General features: G+C 48.6%; 1 protein-coding gene across 1 annotated transcript in view; it reads left to right on the top strand.

Moving 5' to 3' along the window:
- LOC135212221 (gastrula zinc finger protein xFG20-1-like) overlaps positions 1 to 26,140 on the top strand; it is a 143,635-nt gene that overhangs the window by 82,223 nt on the left and 35,272 nt on the right. Inside the window, exons 8-9 of the mRNA XM_064245663.1 lie at positions 5,318 to 5,496; positions 6,359 to 6,474. Of these exons, the coding sequence (XP_064101733.1) occupies positions 5,318 to 5,496; positions 6,359 to 6,474 (295 nt within the window). The remainder of the gene's footprint in view (positions 1 to 5,317; positions 5,497 to 6,358; positions 6,475 to 26,140) is intronic.

The following is a 26,140-nucleotide window of genomic DNA, read 5'->3' on the forward strand; positions in this document are numbered from 1 at the left end:
TGTGATTGTTGCTTTAGCAGTGGCTATGCTGAGCTTGTATTGACACAGATAGCTACTAGCTAGCCCAACGACATTATATGTCTGGCACCAGAGCTCACCTGGCCGTGAGATATACCTGATTGATCCTTTCTTTAGTCATATGCTTCACTCTAGATTAAGGCATGCACATATCATACAGGCACCTGAGTGCCTAGTTGTGGCTGAGCTGCCATAGCACCCGAGTTTCTGTTGGTGCCGAGGACCCAGTGGTGCCAAATGTCAATTGCAGCCAAATGCACAGTGGCACCCGAGTGCCCAGTGGGAGCCGAGCACTTGATGTAGTAAATGCTACACAGGTGACGTCTACAGCTTAAGTTGTTTATAGTGGTACATGGGTGCTTACTGTCAGATAACACTCAGTGCCAGCCCCTTGTGCTTTTTTCTCTTGCTAGTAGCCCCTTCTTTTTTATCCACTTGCTCTTGCTTCTGGCTCCCTCGCTTCCTTTCGTACCATTGCCAGTTTGTGTCGGGGTTAGCAGTGTTAATCCTCTGATAGTGAAGTGTGCAGTGGAGGAGGTGGCTGTTCGTCCCTCGATTCTCCTAGTCAGAAGGTACTGTACTGTCAGACTCCCCTAAACCTGGGAGGAGGCAAACTGGAAGGCCAAGGGAGGTCGGGAGTTATCACACAAGTAGTAACCCCCCCCAGTCAAACCTGTTGCTGGTCCCAGGTATCGACAGACAGGCACTGGAAAGGCGTTTTTCTGGATGTGAAGTGGAGGATGTAGCTATCTGGCCCTATTGGATTTCCTAACCCAGTCCCTGTCAGACTCCCCTAAACCAGGAAAAATGCACTGTTTGTTTATGGATGTCCATAGGGGTTTGCCCCCGGATAGTTACCCTCAATTGAACCTGTTGTCTGCAGGTTTTGATAGATAACCATTGAAAAGGAGTCTATAAAGTGCAGTTGCCCTGACTTCTTATGTTACGAATCCCAGTGTGAACAAGATAATGATCCCTGTGTGGGCAAGAGTCTCCTTCAGGATTGTAGTGTAAACAAAGTTATGGAGCCTGATGTAGACCAATGGTTCTGATGGCATTTTTTTTTATTTTTCCCAGCTGTTGAAAAGGCATATCTCCCAGTTTTGGTGCACTGATAGTTGCCGCCAATTGGCGTCCAATGCCGAGTTCCAAGCTCCCAAGCACCAAGCGCCAATGATAACTTCCAGGTCTGCAAGGTTCAGTTACAAGTGCATCCACCTCTCAGTCTGACATCTCTCAGGCTCCTGACGTCAACCTATCGTGTCCAGTGATAGTTCCTCCTATGGTTCAGCACCTGAAATTTAGATCATGTTGTTGTCGTGTCTGGTGTACCATTTCCTATTGAACAGAGCCCAAGTCTACCTCCAGGCAAGACATCTGAGCCAGAGTCATTGAATTGTTGAAGGAAGCTCTCATCAGTCAAGGTTGGAACTTGGCTTTTGTTTAATGAACTAGACAAGTGTTGTTTGTTTGCCCTCACTCTAGGAGCTAGCTGGATCTAGTTCCTTTTGTCTAATTATTGGAAGATTAATCTTCAGGACTGACAACAGGAGCACTAGCCAGAGGAGTCCTGTTGTTTTTTCAGTCATATCTCTCTAATTTTGGAGTTTTTCCATCTCCCAAGAATCACTGTTTTCAGACAGTCTGAGAGTTATGCCCTATTTCTCACCTTCATGCCCGAGACATTAATGTTGAGTCTTCTGCTTGCTTGGTAGTGCACATATTTTTTGGAATGATATGGAAAATTAGTGCCCTGCATAGTGCAGCGTTCCACATTTTTGAAGGCCATAGATTTAATGGCACTTCAATCATCTGAGGGTTTACAAGTTGACAGTGGCTGTTCTCTGCTTCATGTCAGCAGTTAAAACTTCTACTCTTGGCACTCTTGCAGTATTGAGCTTCATGGAACCAAACTAGAAGAGAGGCGCCATCTCCATTTATCTGGACCCTTTCTCTAGCTCATGGCGCACTTCCTATTGTCTTTCTTGGGTGCCTGGCGCATTCGTCTGAGCAGTTGATTCTTGTACGTCTAGTGTGAACTCATGGTGCCCAGATTATTACAGCTATAGAAATTTTGAAGTCATTAATAACTTTTCAGATTTTCCTCTTGAGTACAGTTCTACACGAGTGTATCGTCGAGTTCAAGCTGAGCGTTGTCTGGTTCAATTTTTGTCGAATTTACATGGATGTTGACGTTTTTCTCTTGGTGGTATTTTAGTCTGCAGAGTTACCAGCTAGTTTTATGGTGGTCTGCAGTTCTGCACATCCTACTAGTTTGTTCTTTGGCCTGTGAATTGGCATGTTTTTCAGGATAAGTGCACCCCAAATGATAGAGGACAGACCAAACAACTTCTTCATTTGCTCTCCATGGCAATAGTATAGATTTTATAAGTGCGGAAAGCACCCTTCCTTGTCCCACCAGCTTGGGAAGTTTATTAGACCCTTCTTATGTGACAAAATCTTCCTAATGCAAGGACCTGAGTGTTGGCCTCATAACGGCACAAGTTTTCTCTAGAGTCATTAGTCCTCTTATATTTAAATGTTTATCCGTCTGAACTTAGTCTATCAGGAAAGAAGTTTCTTCATCCACGAACCTAGTCATGAATGTCTTGTCAATACTTTGGTGCTGGATTGGGGAGTCTTCTCAGTAGCTCGTGGTTTTCTGGGGAGCAATCCCTGGAAAGATGAACCCTTCACTTTCTTTTTAGTTGAAAGTTTCTTCGCATAACCCCAATGCCTTTTGACCTTAGTGAACTTGTACTCTGGTAACATTCAGACAGAACCACAGTTCTAATATTTTATCTAAGAAAGGTTCTACCCCATGTCTTCCCTGGACAGATCAATCAAGCCTTCTATTCCCTTGGTTGGTGTGTAGAACTTGAGTCTTGTCAGATGTACTGTGTCATCAGGAGGGGACTGTCGATTCACTGACTGCTGGGATCTGTGGAATCTTTGGGACAGACATGTCTGGGTCCTGTTTGCCCTTCCAAGGAATCTGTATCTTCCTCCTTTTGTGACTATACCATCCCTAAAGCATGTGCAACAAATTCCATGTTATAGTCCGATCAGTCAAACCTCCTCTCCTCAGGCCCTTCATCACGATCAAGGAGGAACTATACAATGTTTAGACTATCTCCAAATTATGTCATTGGCTTAACCATATTTTGGCCTGTATCATGGTTTCTGAACCTACTCGGTTGAGGTTGGATCTTACAAGATCTATCCCTGCCCTGTTTTTTCAGATGGTCTCGCTTCAGATCTACTAGACAGTCTTCAGACTGACACGGAGGACTTTCAATTGTGAGGTCTCTCCATACGTATTACAGGGACCTTTGCAAGTCATGGAAAGGAATCTTTTTTTGTTGTCTTACATACCTGGGGATCGATTTTCAGAAGCTAGTTTCTCGGGCCCTACATCTCCTCTGCGAGACATCTGTGTCCCTTTTGCAACTGCACTGTTATGAGGTATTGAACTTTGCATAACTCTTGTGTAAGCACAGAGACAGTTTGGTGGCACACTCATCTTATTTTTTTTTTTTAATGTTTGTGACACGTCTAAGCAAAGAATAAAGAAGATAATTTACTCGTCTTCCCTGGGATGTTAGTCAGGAACTGGGACTGGCCCAAGACCTGGATCATTTTCTTTCTCCCTTAAGAGTTTACAGACATCTGTGTCTTCCAAGGGAGCCAAGCTTCACCCCAGCTCATAGTTAGCCTGGCACCCTGATTTCCTGGCACAACAACAGCCCAGCACCAGCTTTTGCTATGATGCCAGCTCTTGCTCTGAGCACTCAATAGCGCTGAGAATAGAAATTTTTATTCTGAATGTTTAGGTTTGAAGGCCGCCCAGGAACTATGTTGTTTTAGCAAGAATTGGTCTCCATATCTGATTAGAACACCTGACAACAACTACATTCTGGCACCAGCTCATTCTCTTGGACCTAAAGTGCTCCTTTGCGCTGAGGAGGAATAGAGAGCTCTCTACATGGCTGAATGGTCTGGTATTTCTTAGAAATGGATTTTCAGGCAAGTTATCACCAGGATGTTATGGCTAGAACTTGTCTCGTCCTCTGACTAAGAAATCTTGCCCTTTACCGTAATGGACCTCGTCTTCTGAAACACAGTCAGACTTAGGAGAAGCATTTTCCTCCTAGTAAAACTAAAGACAGTAGAACAATCTTTACTTCATTAGCTTTCAAGTGCTATATATATCTTACGTCCATTTGACATTCAACCTACTGTATGATCATTCTTCATTCCTCATAATTTTGAGAGTTTTTAAAAGCTAAAGACATAGGAACGATCTTTACCTCATTTGCTTTAAAGTGCTATATATATCTAATGTCCATTTGACATTCGATCTACTAATATAGTATGATTGTTCTTTGTTTCTCACAATTTTGAGAAATTTTTAAAGTGTTTAGAATTTGGTAGTACTTTGTGAATTTTAGTTACTGGCATAGTATCACAGAAGGATGCATAGGATTCTCTCCTATTGGCCAGACTTTCACCTTGTAGTGAAGCATTGGAGTTTTCGGGAGCCTGGAGAGTACAATGTACCTGGAGCACTCGGCACTCTTAGTGGATGGGTTATGGTTTACTTAAGTGTAGGTGACAACATTATCTGGTTGATTTTATTATGGTACTGCACCCAGTGCATGGGCGCCTTGAAAGTGTGGCTAGTCTTAGGGTAGTTCTGAGACTGCATAACTTTCACTGAGGCTTTGGTAGCAATTACTGCCGGCCCACTACAGGTTAAGTTGAACACCAACTAGAGGCAGTTTCTACTGCAGGCTGTCTTGAATAACAAGGAATGGCAAGCATCGCTTTCAATGCTAGCAGCTTTACTATTTCTAATTCATTACATGACTTAATGTTTGAGAATCAACTATGTAATTACTTGTTAAGTTGCTTTTATAAAAATTACATTTTTATTATAAAAGAAAATTTTATAATTGCATGATCAGAGCCCTCCCTCCTCCCCTCTGATGGACATAAGCATAAATGGAGTGAGTGTGGTCTGCTGTGTTGTTCCTAACCCTCTTTCTGTTGGGGGGAGACTGATGTCACCTACACAATATTGGTGTCGCTACCACGAATTCTGAATCTAAAATGTTGCGAATAAGTGAAACTAATAGCAATTTAATTAGTTGGTAAGTATAATGTAAGATTTTATTTTATTATGAAAATGTCATATTTAGAAATATGGTTAAACTACCTTTTAATCAGTGAATCATACTTGTTGAATTATTTCATAAATTATATACTTCTATACAGTGCTTTTATTATTTAACCTTAGGTCCACCAGGGGCAGAATGCACTGTTTCAGTGCCAAGTATGCAATATGGAATTTAGTGGTTTGCAAGAACTGAAGCGGCACATGATGACCCACTCAGGAGCTAGTATGTATACCTGTCATTTGTGTGGCCAAGGTTTCTCAGATCGTCCTTCTCTCAAAGCACATATCGTTACTCATGGGTAAGTAAAGTATTTCACATATATGGCTACTGTAACCACCTGCTAATTTTTGTTATTATCATGATGCAAGTAGACTATGCAGTATATGTCCAAAGGACTTTAGGAAATGCTTGAAGTATTAACATAGGAAATGCTTGAAGTATTTGTTAATGTAATGTGAAATTTTGCTGAGTTTATGCCTAGCACAATCATTTACAGCAAGCAAAATGAGGAAAAAGGGTTGTATTTATATGCAGGTAGCAGGATCTTAGTGGACATATTGAGCATACATTCTTTTGAAACATGTCAGAGACTTTGAACATGCGTAGCAAGCTGAAGCTCAGTAGACTGACCATGTCGCATTTGAAATAAAAGGGAAAAAAGTCAAGAAAGTATTCACTGAATTAAACATATTGTAGCTTATTTATATGTCTGATAGCCACAACGACTTGTATCTCATGTATATATCTGATAGCCACAATGACTTAAAGGATATTTAAACCCACAATTGATACAATCCAGATATTTGTTAAAAATTTTCTGCAGTTAGAATACTTAAAAAAAATCCTTTCAAGAATTGGCTTATATTATAGATATTTTTGTGAGGTTTCTGAAAGTATAAGCAGTGGAGTTTGGTATGTTTGTTATGTAAACTTTTACATTATTCAAGTTCTTACAATTGTGTTACCACTAGTCAGGAGATTGGTTACAATCCCATTTCTTGGCTTTAATTATTTATTATCAGTTTCACACCATATCGTGTTGCGTATTATATTTTGTTTTTTTTTCATATTTTACCAGTAAGCATGCCTTTGAAATTTCCAGTTAATGTACAAATACAAATTAGGGGTACCACTTAAATTTCATTATCATTTCATTACAGAGGGTCTGCAGAGAGGTCAAACAAATGTGAGACCTGTAATGTAGAATTTGTATCAAAGTCAGAATTGACTCGACATATCGTCAAGTATCAGGGAACATGTAATCCTAATAAAAGCGGTAAGTAATGCTGTGAGTTGTACTTTTCCTTATAGTAGAAATATTTTTCATACCTCCTGGCAATAGATATAACTTTCTATGCATGAAAGTAAAAAAATGGCCATTTGGATTTGAAGTTTATGCTATTGTAAAGAAGCCTTTATTAACTGTATCAATTACAATCCCTTTCCTATCGAAGCCCTGGGGCAAGCTGTGATTCAGTTTTTGGGTTTTTTCAGATTTCATAGTGAATGGTGCTCCCAAATACACAGGCACATTTCATTTCCAACAATAACATTCCATAAAACAAAAAAATATACAGCATCAGAAAGAATGATAATTTGTGTATGTACTCATGTATCATCAGATCTCATGTATCATGCGATCCTTTAAAATTTTGCCCCTAACCTTGATTTCATTATGTATATCCAGATTTTACACATGCAACTTACCCGGCAGATATATACTTAGCTTATGTCTCTGACGTCCGACAGAATTCAAAACTCGCGGCACACGCTACAGGTAGGTCAGGTGATCACCCCCTACCGCCGCTGTGGGTGGCGGTAATAGGAATCATTCCCGTTTTCTGACAGAATTTTTCTGTCGCCGGTGCTGACAACAACTTTGTTGGTAGCTCCGCTTAGAATTTCTTGCTTGCTTCGCCGAGGATTATTTGGGAAGTATTTGATCTTTGGTTTGTTGGCATACGCTTTGTGTTGGATTTAGTTATAATTATGTCCCCCCCCCCCGATTTAACACCTGGAACTCTGTTTAGAGTATGTGTAAATGAGGGATGCAAGGTGAGGTTGCCTAAGGCTACTTTGGACCTCACACTGTTTGTGTAAAATGTAGGGGGAGGGATTGTTCGGTTAAGGATACGTGTGATGTATGTGAGAACTTAACTGAATTACAATGGAAAGAACTAACTTCGTATGTTAGAAAGTTAGAAAAGGATAGGATTAGAAAAGCTTCAGCTAGAAGTTCAAGTAGATCCTGTTCTGCGGAACAGGATAGTATTTCTAACCCTGTAGTAGCTTCGCCATCTTCCTTTTTGGTTTCAGCTCCTTCCCCCCGCAGCGAACCCGCAGATGTGTCTGCCGAGAGAGCCGCTGTGGAAGCTTCAATCCGCAATTTGCAACAGCAATTGCGAGATATAAACCAAGGTAAGGGTGAAGTGTTCTAGTGATAACTGCAGTGTCCCCAGTGCAGTGGAGGGGGCGTCTGACCGACTCCGCATCGCTCCTAGGCCTAGACCTCTTTCAGACTCCCATGCCCACCAGGGGAGGAGAATGTCGAAAGCCGCAAGGGGGATGTAGAGTATCCCCAACGGTCAGGCGTCCCTTCAGCAGGTCCTGTAGACTCGTCCCAGGCTGCTATAGAGAGCTATAGGAAAAGCCTCTTAAGGAAGTGTTTTTCCGACTCTGATTCGTCCTCTCCTAAACGAGGATGGAGCTCTTCTTACAAATCGCGCCCTCTCAAGAGAGCCTGGAAACCTCCAGGAGTAGGCGCTCTTGACTCCAGCCCGGAGCCTTTTCCGGAGTATTCTCCTGCACCTAAGAAGGCTATGAAGGATCCGGAATCCTCTCCAGAAGGGATTCGGTCATCTACTAAGAGATTTCCTGTTGGACCTCCAAGAGAATCTCTCTTCTTTAGTAGGCTCGCTTTCGACTAGTAGGCGCAAGGAGCCTTCTCGCAGGAAGGACGCCTCTCTTCCAGTCAAGAGGTCGGTTAGGAAGGAGGAGTATGATAGACGATCTTCTCCAGTAAGAGCCTATTCGCCTCCTAGAGTAGACGACTCCTTTGAAACTTCGTCGAGACAGGGAAGATGGTATTCTCCTCGTAGAAGCTCGGAAGCTAGGAGTCATAGCGCAAAGCGGCAGGAAGTAGGCGCTAGATCCTCTCCTTGTAGGAGTAAGGAAAGAGTCTCCTTGCGAGAAGACGATCGGTTCGTATCTGTCGAACGATCTCCGAGGAGTAGGATCTCCTCTGCAAGTGGTAGGAAAGAACGAGAGCGCTCTACTAAGAGAGATAGAAGCGAGAAAGGCTCTCCTTCTAAGGATTATTGTTCTAGAAGGCGCCAACGTTCGATAGGACGCCTGTGGATCGAGTCGATTCGTTAAGTTACTCGAGACCTTATGATAGGCTTTCTTCAAGGGAGTCAAGCGCCTCTCCTAGTAGGTTCCAAGATTCTACGAAGAACCTAAACAGGGGTTCGCGCCCTACTCCTGGAAGAGTATCTAGAGCGGACGCTTACCGTTCTCCTAGCAGGCGTCGAGAGCCTGAAAGGAGCCTAATCGAGGATCTGCGCCCTACTCCTGTAAGACGATCAAGAGTAGGCGCAAGCGCTTCGCCTCAAAGGCAGCAAGAGCCTAAAAAGAGCCTTTCCAGGGATTTGCGCCCTAATCCTGGTAGATCAGGAGTAGGCTCTGACGCCTCTCCTCGTAAGATTCAGGAGCCTGAAAGGAGCCTTTTGTCAGGCGCGCTCCCTACTCCTAAGAGTTACAGAAGAGTAGGCGCAAGCGCCTCTCCTCACAGGCGCCAAGAGCCTGAAAGGATCCTGACTTTGGATTCGCGCCCTACTCATAGTAGGCGCTCGAGAATAGAAACGAGTGTTTCTCTGCCGGATAGGCGCCAAGAGCCTAATAACTCAGGCTCTCGATCCTCTCCTAGAGGTATCAAGAACCTAGGGAGAGAAGTGAAGCAGAGTTTTGTTCTTTACCGAGGAAACATATCTCGGGTATTGAACTGGCGGCTCCTTCGGACGAGCTCTTGAAGGATAAGAGTCGCATACCTGCCAGGACTTCTTCACCGAAGAAGTCTCCCTCTCCGAATGTAACTTTGGAGGAAGTCTCGGAGGAGGAAGAGACGAAAGAAGTAGGAGTCTCTGATTATAAGAGACTTTCTGCATTACTTCTTCAGGAGTTTGGGGACTCGCTGTGTTCAGCTGCTCCTCCTTCTCCGGGATCTCTGCTATCAAGTACTAAGTTGGCAAAATCCCCCTCTTTTGTCAAGATGCGGCCAACTCTATCTATGAGGAAGGCCATCAAGAATCTGGAGAACTGGCTCCTGGTTAAGAAGGAGGCAGTAAGACGACGGTGTTTTTGTGTCCTCCGTCTAGATTGACAGGTAAGCCGGGTGTCTGGTACGACACGAAGGAACCCATGGGGTTAGGCCTTCCGGCTTCTCCGCAAAAACGCGGATTTTTCTGCTCTAGTAGAATCTTCTAGAAGACGCTCTCTACTGTCGGCTAAAGCGTCTTGGGGAATGTGCGAGATGGACCATTTACTCAAGGGTCTATTTCGCACACTTGAAGTCTTCAACTTCATGGATTGGGCCTTAGGAGCTCTAGCAAAAAGAGCGCAAGATCCGGAGTTCGTGACTATGGAGGTGTTATCAAGTGTCCTTTCATGCTTGGACAAGGCAGTCATGGATGGATCCACAGAAGTAGCATCTCTTCTTTGGAGCAGGAGTGCTCCAAAAGAGAGCAGTTTTAGTAGCTCGTTTCTCTCCAAGTCTGTTTCGCCATTACAGAGGATCTTCTTTGCTTTTTTCTCCCACTCTCGCGGAATACCTTTTTCCTCAGGAGACAGTGAGGGACATTTCCAGATCACTGTCGGAGAAAGCTACGCAGGATCTTCTTGCTCAGTCCGCCAAGAGGCTTAAACCGGCTGTGCCGATGGCTAAGAGAGAGGGGAACAGCGAATAAGGTGTCTTTCCAACAGCCCTTTCGAGGAAGAACAACCTCAAGACCCGCAACTAAGAGTAGAAGGCCGGTTCAAGAGAGGAAGATCTTCTCGAAGGCCATTCTCGAAGCCGCAGTGAGACAGGAGTCCTCCAGACTCCAGTAGGAGCCAGACTTTTGAGGTTCGCGAAAGTCTGGGCTCAGAGAGGGGCGGACAACTGGTCCCTCTCGATCCTCGAGAGAGGATACCTGATCCCTTCAGGGAAAAACCGCCCTTAACATCCACTCCAAGGGAGTTAGCGGCAAGATACAGAGATCCTTTAAAAAACCAAGCCACTATTACATCTGGTGCAACAGATGCTAGAAAAGAAGGCGATAGAAAAGGTATTAGACAATTCACCAGGATTTTACAATCGTCCCTCTTTCTGGTACCAAAAGCCTCTGGGGAGTGGAGACCAGTGCTGGACGTAAGCGCTCTGAATCACTTTGTGATCAAAACAACGTTCACGATGGAGACGACGTCGTCAGTTCTTTCAGCGCTAAGAAAAGGAGATTGGATGGTGTCATTGGATCTCCAAGATGCCTACTTTCATTGTACCCCATCCATCCCTCGTCCAGAAGGTATCTAAGATTTATGATACAGGGCCAAGTATATCAGTTTCGCGCCCTTTGTTTCGGTCTTTCCACAGCTCCCCAAGTTTTCACGGGATTGATGAAAAATGTAGCACATTGGCTGCATTTAAAAGGAATAAGGATATCGCTGTATCTCGACGATTGGTTTGATTCGCTCGCAATCCAGGGATCAGTGTCTGGAGGACCTAAGATCAACGTTGGACTTGACTCAGTCTCTGGGACTGTTAGTGAACCTCGGGAAATCCCAGATGGATCCCCAGCAAAGCATTGTCTATCTGGGTGGATTCTGATGGATTCTCGGGGTTTTCAAGTGTTTCCGTCCATAGAAAGACAGGAACGGTGCATTCTAAAAGTGAAGACCTTCCTAGAGAAAGAACAATGTTCCGCGAGGGAATGGATGAGTCTTCTAGGGGGACCCTCTCTTCATTGGAACAGCTCGTTTCTCTAGGGAGGCTTCACATAAGACCTCTTCAATTCTTCTTGAAGGAGAATTGGGACCAGAAGAATCAGGATCTGTGGGAATCTTTTCCTCTGTCCAGAGAGATAAAGAAAAACCTCAGTGGTGGTGGTTAGAACCAGGCAGACTGAACGAGGGACTATCGCTGCAGTTACCGAACCCCTCCCTAGTGTTGTTTACAGACGCATCGGAGACGGGATGGGGGGCGAACGTTGGGCCCGAGAGAAGTGTCAGGCACCTGGAGTGGGGAACAGGTGTCCTGGCACATCAACGAGAAAGAGTTAGTGGCAGTGCATCTGGCTCTCAGGCAGTGGGAAGCCCAAGTCGCAAACTCAGTGTTGCAGGTAAATTCCGACAACACGACAGCTCTAGCCTACATAAGAAAACAGGGGGGACTCACTCCCTCTCACTGTACAAGAAGGCGAAAGAGCTTCTTCTATGGTCAAAGGAGCGGAACATCACACTCTTGACGAGGTTTATACAAGGCGAGAAAAACGTCAGAGCAGAACTTGTTGAGCAGGAGAGATCAAGTCATTTCCACGGAGTGGACTCTACACTCAGAGGTCTGCAATCAAATTTGGAACCTATGGGGAAGGTCAAAAATAGACCTGTTTGCAACTCATTGGAATGCCAGGGGCTGGAGAACTACTGCTCTCCGATTTCAGATCCAAGAGCAGTAGCGATAGACGGCCTCCTCCTAAATTGGGAAGGAATAGACGGCTACGCTTTTCCTCCTTTCAAGATCATAGGAAACGTAATAAGAAGTTTTGTTCTGACGAAAGGAGTAAAATTGACCCTAATCGCCCCATTTTGGCCAGCTCAAGAGGGTTGGTTCACAGAGGTACTGGAATGGATGATAGATTTTTCCAAGGTACCTTCCTTTACGGAACGATCTTCTCAGACAGCCCCACTTCGACAGATACCACAAAAACCTCCCCGCGCTCGGTCTGACTGCCTTCAGACTGTCGAAGGACTCGTCAGAGCGAAGGGGTTTTCACGCGCTGCTGCAAAGGCAATTGCAAAGGGAACCAGGAGACCGTCAAACTATACGCGTGTGTACCAGTCGAAGTGGGAAGGGGGGGGTGTTCCGAAGGTGGGCCAGGAATCAGAATGTATCCTCTTCCAGTACCTCTGGTGACGGAAATAGCAGATTTCCTCTTATATTTGAGACTAAAATGTAACCTTGCAGTCTCGACTATAAAAGGTTATAAAAGTATGCTTCCTTGTGTTTAGACATACAGGGCTAAACATCACGGATGACAAGGATTTACACGATTTGATTAAATCATTTGAGACTTCGAAGTCCAAGACAGCCAGACCACCCAGCTGGAACCTGGATGTGGTACTGAGGTTTCTCATGTCAGAGAAATTTGAACCTCCCAATAACTCAACGTTCAGAGACTTGACTAGAAAATCGATTTTTCTCTTTGCATTAGCATCAGCTAAAAGGATTAGTGAACTCCAGGCTTTAGAAGGCACAGTGGGCTTCAGGAAGGATTCTGCAGTGTGTTCATTTAACCCCCTATTTTTAGCAAAAAATGAGAATCCTTCTAAGCCTTGGCCAAGGACGTTTGAAGTTAAAGGATTGACTTCCCTGGTAGGGGAGAGAAATAGAGAGAACTTTGTGTCCGGTAAGGATCCTCAAGTTCTATCTAGAGAGGAAAAAACAAATGGGAGGAAACTCAGAGAGCCCTTTGGTGCTCGGTAGAGATCCGAGAAGAATGATGTCAAAAGAATGCACAGGCATTCTTTATCAGAGAAAACTATTAAAGAAGCACATGTTGCCTGTGAAGAGGAATACCTCGGGCAGCTGAGAGTGAAAGCGCATGAGGTCAGAGCCGTAGCAACCTCATTAGCTTTCCACAAGAATATGTCGTTAAACGACTTAATTGGATCCACATATTGGAGATGCATTCTGTGTTTGCGTCTAACTATTTGAGAGATGTACGTGTGACTTATGATAAGTGCTTCTCTCTCGGACCTTACGTGTCTGCGGATTCGGTGCTGGGACAGGGGCTGAAACCAATCTAGCTTAGTTTAGATAGATTAGGAATTTTAATCTTGTGGTGTTGTTTTTATGGTCGATTGAAAGTGGTCAGGAAAAAGTACCATTTTCAATTCGTAGTGTATAACAAAGTAGTGTGGTCAGGGTGGTCGAGATTGGTTGTTTTCATGCTCCTTGTAATGTTTTGGACCTAGGCTCTGTCTTGTAAGAGGGTTAGTCCCCGTTGATACGACAAAGGTGAAGGCTCTACCATGTAAGTGGGATAAGGCCCCATTGGGTATGATCCAAATAAGGCTCTGTCGAGTAAGCGGGTGCTCGCCCCCATTGACATGATCCAGAAGGTTCTCAGTGATAGTCTCATCCTCACTGGAACTCTTGAGGCAAGCAGACTCATAGACATTTCTCATGAAGTCTTCTGCCCAATAAGGTAGGAATCAAGGTATTTAAGTTTATTTATAGTACCTACAACAAAGTTGTTTCCCTGTTTTTTGAATTGCTATTCATATTGAGTAACAATCTCTACCCTCCTCCAAGGGTGCCAATCAGCTAAGTATATATCTGCCGGGGTAAGTTGCATGTGTAAAATGAAATTGTTAAGATACAATAAAGTTTTTACACATACTTACCTGGCAGATATATACGTTTAATGGCCCACCCATCCTCCCCTCAGGAGATAGGAGGAAGAAAAATTCTGTCAGAAAACGGGAATGATTCCTATTACCGCCCCACCCAGCGGCGGTAGGGGTGATCACCTGACCTACCTGTAGCGTGTGCCGCGAGTTCTGAATTCTGTCGGACGTCAGAGACATAAGCTAAGTATATATTGCCAGGTAAGTATGTGTAAAACTTTATTGTATCTTAACAATTTCATTTTGCAGACTAACCGTTTTGCAGAGTTCTCTAAAGAACATATACTATTGTACACATTATTTGCTGAAAATTTGTCTATATACAGTATTTTTCACAGTGAAATATTCACTAATAACTGTATTTGTGATAAAGCTATCAAGATATGTACCCATGTATAAGCATTTTTAGATTTTTTTTTTTTATTATCAATTGTTCATACACTAACAAACCTTGGGCCTTAACAATAGGATAATTTCTAGCGCCTAGCTGGGTCGGGTGAAGAGTGGTTGGTCAAGGACCATGCACCCACGCCACAGCGTCGGTCTTTTCTTAAACCGGCTGGATAAGAATTGTGGTTGACCTCTCTCGGCCTTTACCTGGTTCATTGCTCGTTTTCGCTTGTGTTTCTGATCACACCCCATGCTAGTGTTGTGCCTTTGTCCCCTACCTTTTCTTCCATTGATTCATAGTTGGAAGTATTGGGAGGCCCTCAGACTGATTTATGTAATGTCGCTCCCTCTTCCTCAGTAGTTGATTTGATTCCCGAGAGGGAGGAGGCTTTTTCATCAGTTTCTTTAATTTTAGATTCGGAGGGAAGCTGTGGCATCAGCCCCACCAGTGACGTCACAGGATCAGCCATTTTGTATCTCTCCACCAGTTTGCGTTTGCTTCTTCTATTGATGACGTCACTCCCACTTGTCTCCCCTGCGCTGCCTCACTCGTCTGTGTCGTCATCGTTTGTTGCCGTGACGTCATCTCTGCATCTCCCTTCCATGTCGTCGGCCCCTTTTCTTGCTGATCTGTCTGAGGCTTTAAGAGATTGGACTCTGTTTTAGAAGATAGGTTTGCTGCCATGTCGGCTGGGAGGACTGAAAGCAAGGGAGTTGTGTCGCCCCCATCTCCTGCGAAGAGATTGTGTAAGGAGCCAGCGCTGTCTTCCTCTCCTTCTCCCCCATCTCCGCTGCGTCAGCATATCAAGCGTTGGAAGGCTAAGGACTTTGCCCTTTCTTTGCCTAGGAGTGAGGAGTGGCACTCCCGTGTTCCTGCAAGTGTTGGTGTTACTGAGAGGTTAGTGTTTCTTCCCCTATGCAATCTGCAGTGGCTGCTTCGTCCTCTGCATCGAGTCACGAGTGTGATGCAACCTCCCACGTTCGTGCACATGTTGCAGGTGCTTCCGCTTCTCCTTCTCCAGGGCATATTCCTCGCTGTGAGGATCTCAAGGCATCTGTCAAGAGGTCAAAGGTTGTGAGCGCAGAGCTAGTGCAGCAGGAGTGTTTGCCTGCCCTTCTCCCTGGTACTTCCCAGGGTTTGACTCCAAGGGATTCTCGTTCTATTTCGAGTGTTCAAGACTCCTCACCTACGCTGGACGCACGTGCTTGTACACAGCCATGTTAAAGAGTCATCTGTTGGGAGAGTGCGTGGTGATGTCCCTAGTGTTGTGGTTGGTTCATCACAGTTGGTGCTTGGATCCAGCCCAGACAGGTTAGTTGGTGTTTCGGGCTGTTTGGCTGCTGGTTCTTCTGTTAATTTACACGAGGAAGATGCTTTAGATAAGCCTGCACATCCTTCTCGTTGTCTGTTTCTGTTGCCGGAGCAGGAGGATGGAGACACGCAAGAGTTTTTGTTTGTTCCGATACGTAATACAAACCATCGGTCCTTTAACAATAGGAAGTAGCTAGCGGCAGCTGGAACGGTCGTAAGCTTCGAACAAGGGGAGAACGGTAAGGTAGTTAACTGCTTGTCCGATCGTCGCGCGCGCGCGACTGGGAGGTAAACAAATCACTTTTGCTTTCGGCCGTGTGAGGATGGAGTGCTCGTCATCGCTCTGCCCGCTTTGTCGTTTGCTTTGAGTATCAGCCCTCTTTTCCTAGTGTAATTGAGAGTATATGATTGTAAGTACTTTGGCATTTCTTTTTTCATTGCAATAATGAGTGATCAAGAAATGGAGATTTCGCCGCGTCCCCCAGTCGCCCGTAGAGTGTGTCCCGGGCTGGAGGGGCGTAAATGCGGCGGATTCAGATCATTTGTGGATGTGGATCCACACGAAGTTTGTACTCGTTGTCGGGGGCGAGAATGCTCCCGCAACGAGCCATGTGTAACATGTATGAATTGGTCCGAGGCGCAGTGGGTTCTGTACGAGGGCAGGAAGAGACTTAGCCGTCAAAGAAGTCATCGGAAAGTCCAGTGACTCCTTTGGTAACGGACACTTCGTCTTCTTTCCTGCCCCCCGGCCAGCCCCCACGTTTCGCGCCTTCCCCTCCCCGCGGGGGGGTAGCGGAGTCCTTCTCCTCTCTCGATCCGTCGAGTGTGGAGGAGGGCGCCCGCTACCCGGACGTCCAGTTGTATTCGGGGTCTTCCGTCCGCTCTGGGTGGGGTTCTTCTCCCCCAGGCGCGAGGAAACCCCTCTGACTAACCCGACTGTTGCTTCGCAGGTGTGCCATCAGCAAAGGACGACCTGGGACAGGTGTGGGAGTCGCTGGGACTGCAGAGGGAGTGCCTAGTATCCAGGGATTGATTCAGCGGTTTGGCTGGGGTTCGGCAGTGGTCACTCATGGTACGGTAACCATACCACTACCACCATATCTACACCAGCGTATGACATGCCACCGCACTTGGTGTATACACCACATGTAATGACGGTGACACCCACGGCTGCAATACACAAACCTATTACTGCCGTACCAAAGAGGACCCCCCCGGTGCCACCGCCACCTGGGTTCTTTGTGTTGCCGACCCCGGACTTCCGCTGCCCCAAGAGTACTCCCCTAGACCTGCCGCCAGTGCCGAGAATGACGGTAGCTGCCGACAGGACGCCTGGCTCTCCTGTGGTTCCTGCCGTGCCTGCCGTACCTGTTGCTGTCCCTGCTGCTCCTTCCTTTTCAGATAATGTGCATGCTGTTCCTGCTGTTCCTGGACCTGTTCCTGGACCTGTTCCTGTCGTTCCTGCTGTTGGTGGTGCTGTTACAGTCTCAGGTCTTTCCGGACAGGTGCAGTCAGGCCCTGTTGCTTCGGCAACTGCCCCGGCTCCCTCCTGGATGGAAGACCTGACGTCTGTCCTGCGGAGCCTGTCCAAGAAGAAGAAGGAAGAAGAGGGAAGGTGTCGTCGTCGTCTTCGTCGTCTTCTTCGTTGTCTGCTGCCTCCTCTTCCCCTTCGACTTCTAAGGCTAAAACAGCCGAAGAAGAAGAAGGCTGCCTCCTCCCCCCCTAAGAAGACTCCTTCGGGATCTTCTAAGGGCCCGTCTCGCTCAGGCGAGTCGGGGAGCTCTTCTGCTGGTCCTCCTGTTCCTTCGGGAACGGGGCCCCGTCTCTTCCTCTGCAAAGAAGAAGACGACGGACCAAGAGGTTGTACCAGCCTCGGCTGGTACGTCCTCACCTGGTGTTAGCGGTCCTGACCGCTAAATCAGGTTCCGTCTCGGCCGCTTCTCGTTCGCGAGAAGTACCGAGTGGACGCTCTTCCACGGGAGACCGTCCAGCCAAAGTCTTGACGTCCGAGCTCGCTCGCCGTCAAGACAGCGGCGCGGAGCAGAAGACTGGCGAGAGTCGTGCACACGACTCTCGCCAGGCCAGTGGACGCTCTCGCAGCGACCAGCTGGCTGCTCGGGGTTGACGTGACGGTCGCTGACCAAGCCACGGGTTGAGGCGAGGAAGGGGTCCCACGCGCCGTTGGTACCAGCGGCTCGACGCGCCGAGAGGACGCTGGCCGGTCTCGCCGCGACAGCAGAGAGCCTAGCGGCCCTTAGGTCACCTGACCGCCGCCTCCCATAGGGACCGGGTCGGAGACGGTACCAGCAACAGCTCGCCTGACGCTAGAGATCAGAGTCGATGTTCTCAGCCGAGCCTCTCGCCCCAGGCAGCGGCAAGGCTAGGCCTGCTGCTCGATCGCCACCGCGGGTTGACGATCAGCAGCAGCCCTCCACGCACGCTGGTCCTGCCAGCGCGCCGAGGGGGGAGCATCAGGTCTGCCTCTCCCCGTACCTTCAACCTCCCCCCTCGGGCTACACCGGGAGGAGCGTGGTACCGAGGAGTGATCACGAGAGGTGCGCCGCTCGCGATCCGCTATGACGCCGTATGGCTCAGGCACGGTTTTAGGACCGACCAGAACATACGCGCAAGTAGTTGGAGGTGACCGTCAGGGGTCTGCCGCTGTTCCTCCTTCTGAAGGAGGAGTATCACGGATCTTTTTTTCTTGGCTGGAGGGACTGGACGTCCTACTCCACAAGAATGCAGTCACTCCCGAGATACAGAGGAACTTTGCAGAGGTCATTAAGCTGATTCGTCAGCATAATGACCTTGTGGAAGGATCGCCGCTACCACCGGCAGAGCCCACGTCCCGGCTCGAGTCATTTTGGGGTCCTAAGAGGGAACCCAAAATGATGGTGGGGTTACCGCGATCAGAGCTTGCAGACTCAGTCCTGGATCAAGTTGAGAATCTCGTCTCAAGACGGGAGGATTCGCTGAAATCCGGACGGTCTTCTAAAGCTGCTTCCTCCTCCTCTACAGCGTCCAGAGGCGATTCTACGTGCCTTCGGAAGACCCGATACTGCCGAAACAGGTTAACCCGGAGTTAGCGAGGCTGACTCCAGGTGTGTCCCTGCAGCAGCTCCTGTCGGAGAACCTCTGGTTTCTCGCAGCAGGAGGCACTTGCCTGGAATCTACGCTATGGCAGCGTTCCAGGCAGTCTCTTGGTTGGATTTGTGGTCCCTCACAATATCCAAAGTAGCGGGCCGGCTCTGGGAGTTCTGCTCTCGAAGACGACGCTTCTTTCAGGAGACTGTGCCAGTCTGGAGGAAGAGCGATCTCTTACCTCGCCCATCAGACTGCTAACCTGTGGGCCAACTTGGTTCTTTGACGTAGGGACGCAGTCCTTAACCCGAGTGACCAAGGGGGACCGGGCGTGAGGCGGCACTCGGGCTTCGCAATGGACCAATTAGGAGTTCCCCAGCTCTCTTTCCCGGAGAGATGGTGGACGCTGCGGTGGAAAGGCGGCGCACTGATGACAGTGACCGCTTAGTTCACCAGGCAGTCTCGAAGGTTACTGGGCAATCTCGAGCGAACTGCGGCCAAGCCAAAGAGCTTGGCTAGCGCTTCCACGGCGGCGAAGACGGTTGCACCGTCCAAGCCCGTGTGAAGACTCCTGCTGTTTCGACGTCTGCTAAAGGAGGCCGTAATCAGCCCTCCTCCCAACCCTCCTTTCCCGAGGAGGTGGTGGGAAGAAGTCGAAACGAGGAGGGAAACGCTAGGGACGGCGTTCCCCCTCAACCTGCTGCCGGAAGTGGGGGGGGTGTGCCTGGCAAGCCATTGTTCGACTTGGCAGCGCTACGGCGCCGAGAACTGGATAGTAGACGTCCTTCGGGAGGGATATCTACTACCCTTCGAGTCTCGGCCCCCCTCATCTCCAAACCGGTCCATCTACAGACCTATGTCCGGGGATCATCAAAGGACAACGCTCTTCGACAGGAGATCAAGACCATGCTGGGCGAAACGAGCTGTAGAAATCGTGGAGGACCAGTCACCGGCTTTTACAGCCACCTCTTCCTAGTGGAGAAGGCATCGGGGGGCTGGCGTCCGGTGATAGACCTCTCTCCCCTGAACCGCTTCGTTCGCACGACGCGGTTCACGATGGAGTCGGCACGCTCGGTGCTCGACTCGATCAGGGGGAACGATTTCATGCTTTCAGTGGACTTGAAGGGCGCGTATTTTCAAATACCCATCCATCAGTCCTTCCAGAAAAAGTACCTCCGCTTCATCTTCGACGGGACGGTGTACCAATTCAGGGCACTTTGTTTCGGTCTCTCAACCGCCCCACAGGTGTTCACGCGAGTGTTCACTCTGGTGTCAGCTTGGGCCCATTCGCACGGGATACGTCTTCTGAGGTATCTCGACGATTGGCTAGTCCTGGCGAGCTCCCGCTCGCAGTTGCTGCAGGACAGAGATCGACTCCTCAAGTTTTGTCACGATCTGGGGATCGTGATAAACGACGACGGAAGTCCGATCTCGAACCCAAGCAGAGATGAAGTACCTGGGTATGCTGATAGACACGGTAGCCAGGGCGCAGGATCTTTCCCGCAGACTTGCGTATCAGCAAATTCAGGGAGGCAGCCGGCCGGTTCCTGTCTCGGCAGGAACAGGCAGCACAGCAATGGCAAGTCGTGATCGGCCATCTGTCGTCACTCGAGGAATTGTTAGTCCCTCACGGGCGTCTTCACCTGCGGTCTCTCCAGTGGAGGCTAAGGGAGAGTTGGTCTCAGGCCAAGGATCCTCCTTACTTTCCCGTGGCTCTCACGGACAAGGTGAGGCAGGACCTAGCCTGGTGGCTCGACGACAAGAACCTCTTAAGAGGAGTGCCCATTCGCACTCCCACCCCCGGAGATGCTTCTGTTCTCAGACGCATCGACCGAGGGATGGGGCGCACACCTGGAGGAGTTGCTGGCTGCAGGTGTGACCTCATCACAAAAGCACCTTCACATCAATGTCCTGGAACTCAAGGCGGCGTTCAACGCTCTCCGAGAATTTCAGGACCGCTTGGTGGGACACTCAGTGGTGTTGATGTGCGACAACACCACGGTAGTGGCATATGTCAACAAGCAGGGGGGGCTAGTGTCTCTTCCCCGCTCCATCAGTTGACGGTGCAGGTGCACGAGTGGGCCACGGCTCACTCGATAGAGCTGTCAGCACGCTACATTTCCAGGCAAGAGGAATGTAGTAGCGGACAAGCTCAGCCGTCTGGGGATCAGGTGATAGGGACCGAATGGTCTCTACACCAAGAAGTGGTCGGAAAAAGGCTCTTCAACCTGTGGGGTCGACCGGTCGTAGACCTGTCGCCACCCGGCACAACAGAAAACTTCAGGTTTTCTTTTCGGCCGTGCCGGACCCATGGGCAGCTGCAGAGGACGCTCTCCAACACCCCTGGGACAACCTCTTCGCCTACGCCTTTCCTCCCTTCTGTCTGATTCGGAAAGTGATCAGTCGAGCGCTGGTCACTCCCAATCTCAGAATGATCCTGGTGGTCCCCACCCAAAGGCCTCAAGCCGTTTGGTATCCGGACCTGCTGGCTCTTCTTGCGGACGCACCGAGAGAGCTACCCAATTGGCACAACCTTCTAGCCCAGCCACACGTAGAACGGTTACCACCAAGCAGTCCAGTCCCCCTTCAACTTCACGGCTGGCTGTTATCCACCATCTCTTGCGAACGAGAGGCTTTTCTCGTAGCGCAGCAACAGAGATGGCTGGACACGTCCGACAAGTCCTCTGCAGCTGTGTACCAGGGGGAAGTGGGCCGTCTTCTGTGGTTGGTGTCGTAGACAGGGTCTGTCTCCTCTCAGAGCCACTCTTCAGCAGGTAGCGGATTTCCTCGTGTTTCTTCGCCGAGAGAAGCTCCTCTCAGTACCCACAGTTAAAGGATATAGAGCCGCCCTGGCTCTCGTCCTAAAACTGAGGGGACTGGACATCTCGAACTCGTTCGAGATCTCCTTGCTCATGAAGAGCTTCGAAAGGTCTTGCCCACCCAGGGAACTCAGGCCCCCCTGCGTGGGATGTGACTTCGTCCTTAGGAGTTTGACTCGAAGACCCTTCGAGCCACTCCGAGAGTCGTCAGACAGGGATCTGACCCTCAAGACCCTCTTCTTGCTGGCCCTGGGCATCGGCGAAGAGAGTAGGGGAACTACATGGTCTTTCTTATGATGTTAAACACACCAGAGGCTGGGGATCTGTGACGCTCGATTTCGTCCCGAACTTCGTAGCCAAGACTCAGAATCCGTCGATCCCTGACGACAGGTTCGAGTCTTTCACGATCCCCTCCCTTTCTGGACTTCACCGATAACGATGCGGATGAGATGCTGCTTTGTCCTGTGAGGGCGCTACGGCGCTATCTGAAGAGAACTCGACACCTCAGGCCTGAGTGTCGACGCCTCTTCGTTAGCACTGGGGGTTACCAAGAAAGAAGTTTCCAAGAACACGCTTTCTTTCTGGCTGCGTGAGGTGATCAGGAGAGCGTACGCAGGCTGATGGTAGCGACGACATCCGTACGCTCCGACCGAGAGCCCACGAAGTCAGAGGTATCCGGACCCTCCTTAGCGTTCCGTAAGAACTTCTCCGTGGCGCAGGTCCTGAAGGCAGGTGTCTGGGCTAACCAGACCACCTTCACGTCCCTTCTTACCTTCGGGATATTGCCCACAAGTCCTTGGATACTTTTTTCCTTGGGACCTGTGGTGGCTGCTCAACACGTTGTGAAGCTTTACCCAGCACCCAACGAGCAGGCCAGAACAGCATCGAGTCCTGGTATGACTGGGAGAATGAATGTGCAATGAGAGTGTGACTGGCTTCTCTTCACCATCTCTCTACCTCTACCTGTGGGCAGAGGGATACGGTCGTTACCACGCTGGAAGGGAGTCAGATGCACGGTAAGCTACTCGGACCGATCTCCATCCTATCTCTTTAATTAGAGATAGGAGTGTATATCCACCACTTTCTCCAACAAGGGGGAGGAGGAATGGATGCCTACATGAGACAAACCCATTACTTTATATTGCTCATGTACAGGAAAAAGTTCTTACTGCTGGTACGAAGAGATACGCTTGCCTCTCTCTTAGTACTCGGCCCCAGAGGTCTGACCATTGATCCTGCGGTGCACACCCCGATCAATCAGACAGAGGCTTGGATCCCTCCCTCGCTCTTACGACCAGGGAGGCATTCCCAGGGGATGGACGAAACACCAGTCTGTTCATCAAAAGACTCAGATTCCTCCCACCAAGAAGTGAGTCTTCCTATTGTTAAAGGACCGATGGTTTGATATTCGTATCGGAACAAATGACAATTTGTTGAAAATTGCATTTTTCCTAACTATACAAACCTGAGGTCCTTTACATATAGTCCCTCCTCATGCCACCCCTCACTCTGCGTATTTTGCATGGGCCAAAAGCAAAAGTGATTTGTTTACCTCCCAGTCGCGCGGCGCGCGACGATCGGACAAGCAGTTAACTACCGTTCTCCCCTTGTTCGAAGCTTACGACCGTTTCCAGCTGCCGCTAGCTACTTCCTATTGTTAAAGGACCTCAGGTTTGTATAGTTAGGAAAAATGCAATTTTCGACAAATTGTCATTTTTCTTTACAGAAGTTGTTGATCTCATTCATGGGTTCAACAATTTGGTGAGTAGGAATCAGGCTCGGTCATCTTTCACTCCTTCCTGCTTGGAAGCCTTGCTGGGAGCCATGCAGGATCCCAAGTCATCGTTTCAACTTCCCTTGTCGGGGCATGTCCAGTTGGTCTTACATAAGGTTAACGCCTCTGTTTCAGATCGGGATGGATCTCTTTGCTCTAGGGGCTCTGCCAAGTTGCTTCCCCCACCTCTCACGAGGTACAGGAAGTACTATGCTAGGAACTCTGCATTTTTTATGTCGTGTCATCTTAACCCGGATGTTATTTGTCTGAAGCCGGAATTGACTTTGGAGCAGGTGAGGTCGGTGGCTCCATCCTTGTCTTCGCAGGATGCCTCAGCTTTGGGGTCTACAGTAGCCTCCATGTTGCAGATGGTTTCTTGGCTGGAATTCGGGTCTACTACGGTCATTGCCAAGATAGCGTCTGACAGGTCCCCAGAGGGGTTGGTGAATGCTTCCTCTCTTGCCGGTTTGTTGCAGTCTGGAGGCAAGGTGTTCTCGTATCTTGCTCACCTCAGTGTTAATTTATGGGCTAACCTTCTACTGATTAGAAGAGACGCGGCTTTATCTAGGATGGAAAGATCATTTGACCCTGAGTCCTTGCTGGCAATGAGGATTGGGGATCTTTTGGAATCACAGTTTCTGTTCTCTCGGACCGAGCTGGAGGATTCAATAGACTGGTGCCAGGCTGACACCAAGGACAGATTAGTGCACCAGGCTGTGTCTAAGTCAGAGTCTCGTCCTCGTAGACATCCAGCTCCTCCTCCTCCCCCTGCCCAGCAGCAGTCACGAAGGTCGTTGCCTGGTAGGCCGTCAAGGAGTTTGGTTTCGGCAGGGCCTCCCTGTTTGTCCCAGCCTAGGTCAGAGGACCAGCATCCCTTTCTCTCCTGTTTCTTTAAGCCGAGAAGGGACCCCAGGGGCAGAGGTAAAGGGGATTATCGGTAGGTTAGGCGCCTCCCTCTCCTGTGCCACGGGTTGGAGGTGTTTGGCGGGCCAGTGGGCCAAGTGGCAGAGTTAGGGGGCAGAGAAGTGGGTAATAGATGTCCTTCGGGTGGGGTATCTACTGCCATTCAACTTCTCTCCCCCACTCTTGGACAAGCCTCTGCTCAAGAGGGTGTATCCTCCAGATTCTCTGAAGTTCTTGGCTCTCCAGGAGGAAGTGCAGAAGATACTGGACAAGTATGATCACTTCATTAGGGAGAAGAGGTTCAAGATGGAGACCCTGCATTCAGTGTTGGCAGCTGTGAGGGAAGGCGACTTCATGCTGTCGATAGATTTGAGGGACACATACTTCCAGATCCCTATTCATACGATATCCAGGAAGTTCCTTCACTTCTCTCTCAGAGACAAGGTCTTCGAATTCAAAGTTCTGTGCTTTGGGCTGACCACAGCCCCTCAAGTTTTCACAAGGGTCTTCTCTCTCATCTCAAGTTGGGCCCATGCTCAGGGGATCTGTTTGCTGAGGTACTTCAACGATTGGTTGGTCCTGGCAGGTTCCAGGGAGAAGCTGCTGCAGGACAGAGATCATCTGCTTTGGTTTTATTTGGAACTGGGCATCATGGTCAACTAAGAGAAGTCAAACCTCATACCCAGTCCAACGTTTCTCTACCTGGGCATGGTCATCGATACAGCGGTTTCAAGAGTTTTGCCGTCGGATCAGAGGTTGGAGAAATTGCTAGTGGTGGCACACGACTTTCTGTCGGAACCACATCAGTTAGCTCATCTGTGGCAGGTTCTTCTAGGAATTTTGTCTTCCCTGGAGAAGCTGGTCCATTTGGAGTGTCATCATCTTCGGTCTCTACAATGGAGGCTGAGGGAATTCTGCTCCCCGGCGGGGGACTCGCCCCTCTCAAAGGTTCCTCTGACTCTGGAAGTAAGAGAAGACCTACATTGGTGGTTGGATGACCACAATCTATTGAAGGGTGTTCCTCTGCGTTCTCTTCCTCCGGACTTCCTTCTGTTTTCAGACGCCTCCCTCACAGGTTGGGGGGCTCATTTAGGTGGCCTCATTGCCTCAGGCGTTTGGAGTTTGGAGAACAAATAGCAGCATATCAACGTCTTGGAGTTAAGGCAGCCTTTCTGGGTCTGAAGGAGTTTCGGGAAAAAGTAGAGGGTCATTCTGTCGTTCTCATGTCAGACAACACCACGGAGGTCGCTAATGTGAACAAGCAGGGAGGCCTGGTTTCATGTCATCTTCATCTCTTGACCATCGAGGTTCACCAGTGGGCGGTCAGCAATTCGGTAGAGCTCTCAGCCAGGTATATCCCAGGCAAACAGAATGTGGTCGCAGACAAGCTCAGTCGTTGGGATCAGATCCTAGGCACAGAGTGATCCCTTCATCAGGTAGTAGCAGACAAGCTCTTCCAGGTTTGGGGGAGACCTATGCTGGACAATTTGACATTTTTGCGACCCAGTTCAACAGGAAACTGGAGATATTCTGTTCAGTGGTTCCAGATCCTCTAGTGTTAGCGGAGGACACATTCCAACATCCCTGGGACAACCTGGAGGTGTATGCCTTCCCATTGTTTTGTTTTATCCATCAAGTCCTGAACAGGCTGATGAGTTCACAGTCTCAGGATGACTTTGGTAGCCCCTCTGTGGCTTCAGGCGGAATAGTGTCCAGATCTGCTGTCGCTGTTGTCAGAGGTTCTGAGGGAAATTCCCCTTGACGGCCAGCTCCTCTGTCCAGCCGCATGCAGGAAAGGTTCCACCAGTCAGTAGAATCCTTGTCTCTTCACGGTTGGAGGCTATCTAGTACCATCTCCTTCGAGTGAGAGGCTTTTCTCAAAGAACAGCGGGGCATATGTCCAGCAGTCTCAGAAGGTTGACCTCTGCAGTTTACCAAGGCAAATGGGTGATTTACTGTGATTGGTGTTGTAAACGGGGTTTTTCTCCACTCGCAACCTCTA

Source organism: Macrobrachium nipponense, chromosome 40 (assembly GCF_015104395.2).
Source record: "Macrobrachium nipponense isolate FS-2020 chromosome 40, ASM1510439v2, whole genome shotgun sequence".
NCBI classification, from domain to species: Eukaryota; Metazoa; Arthropoda; class Malacostraca; order Decapoda; family Palaemonidae; genus Macrobrachium; species Macrobrachium nipponense.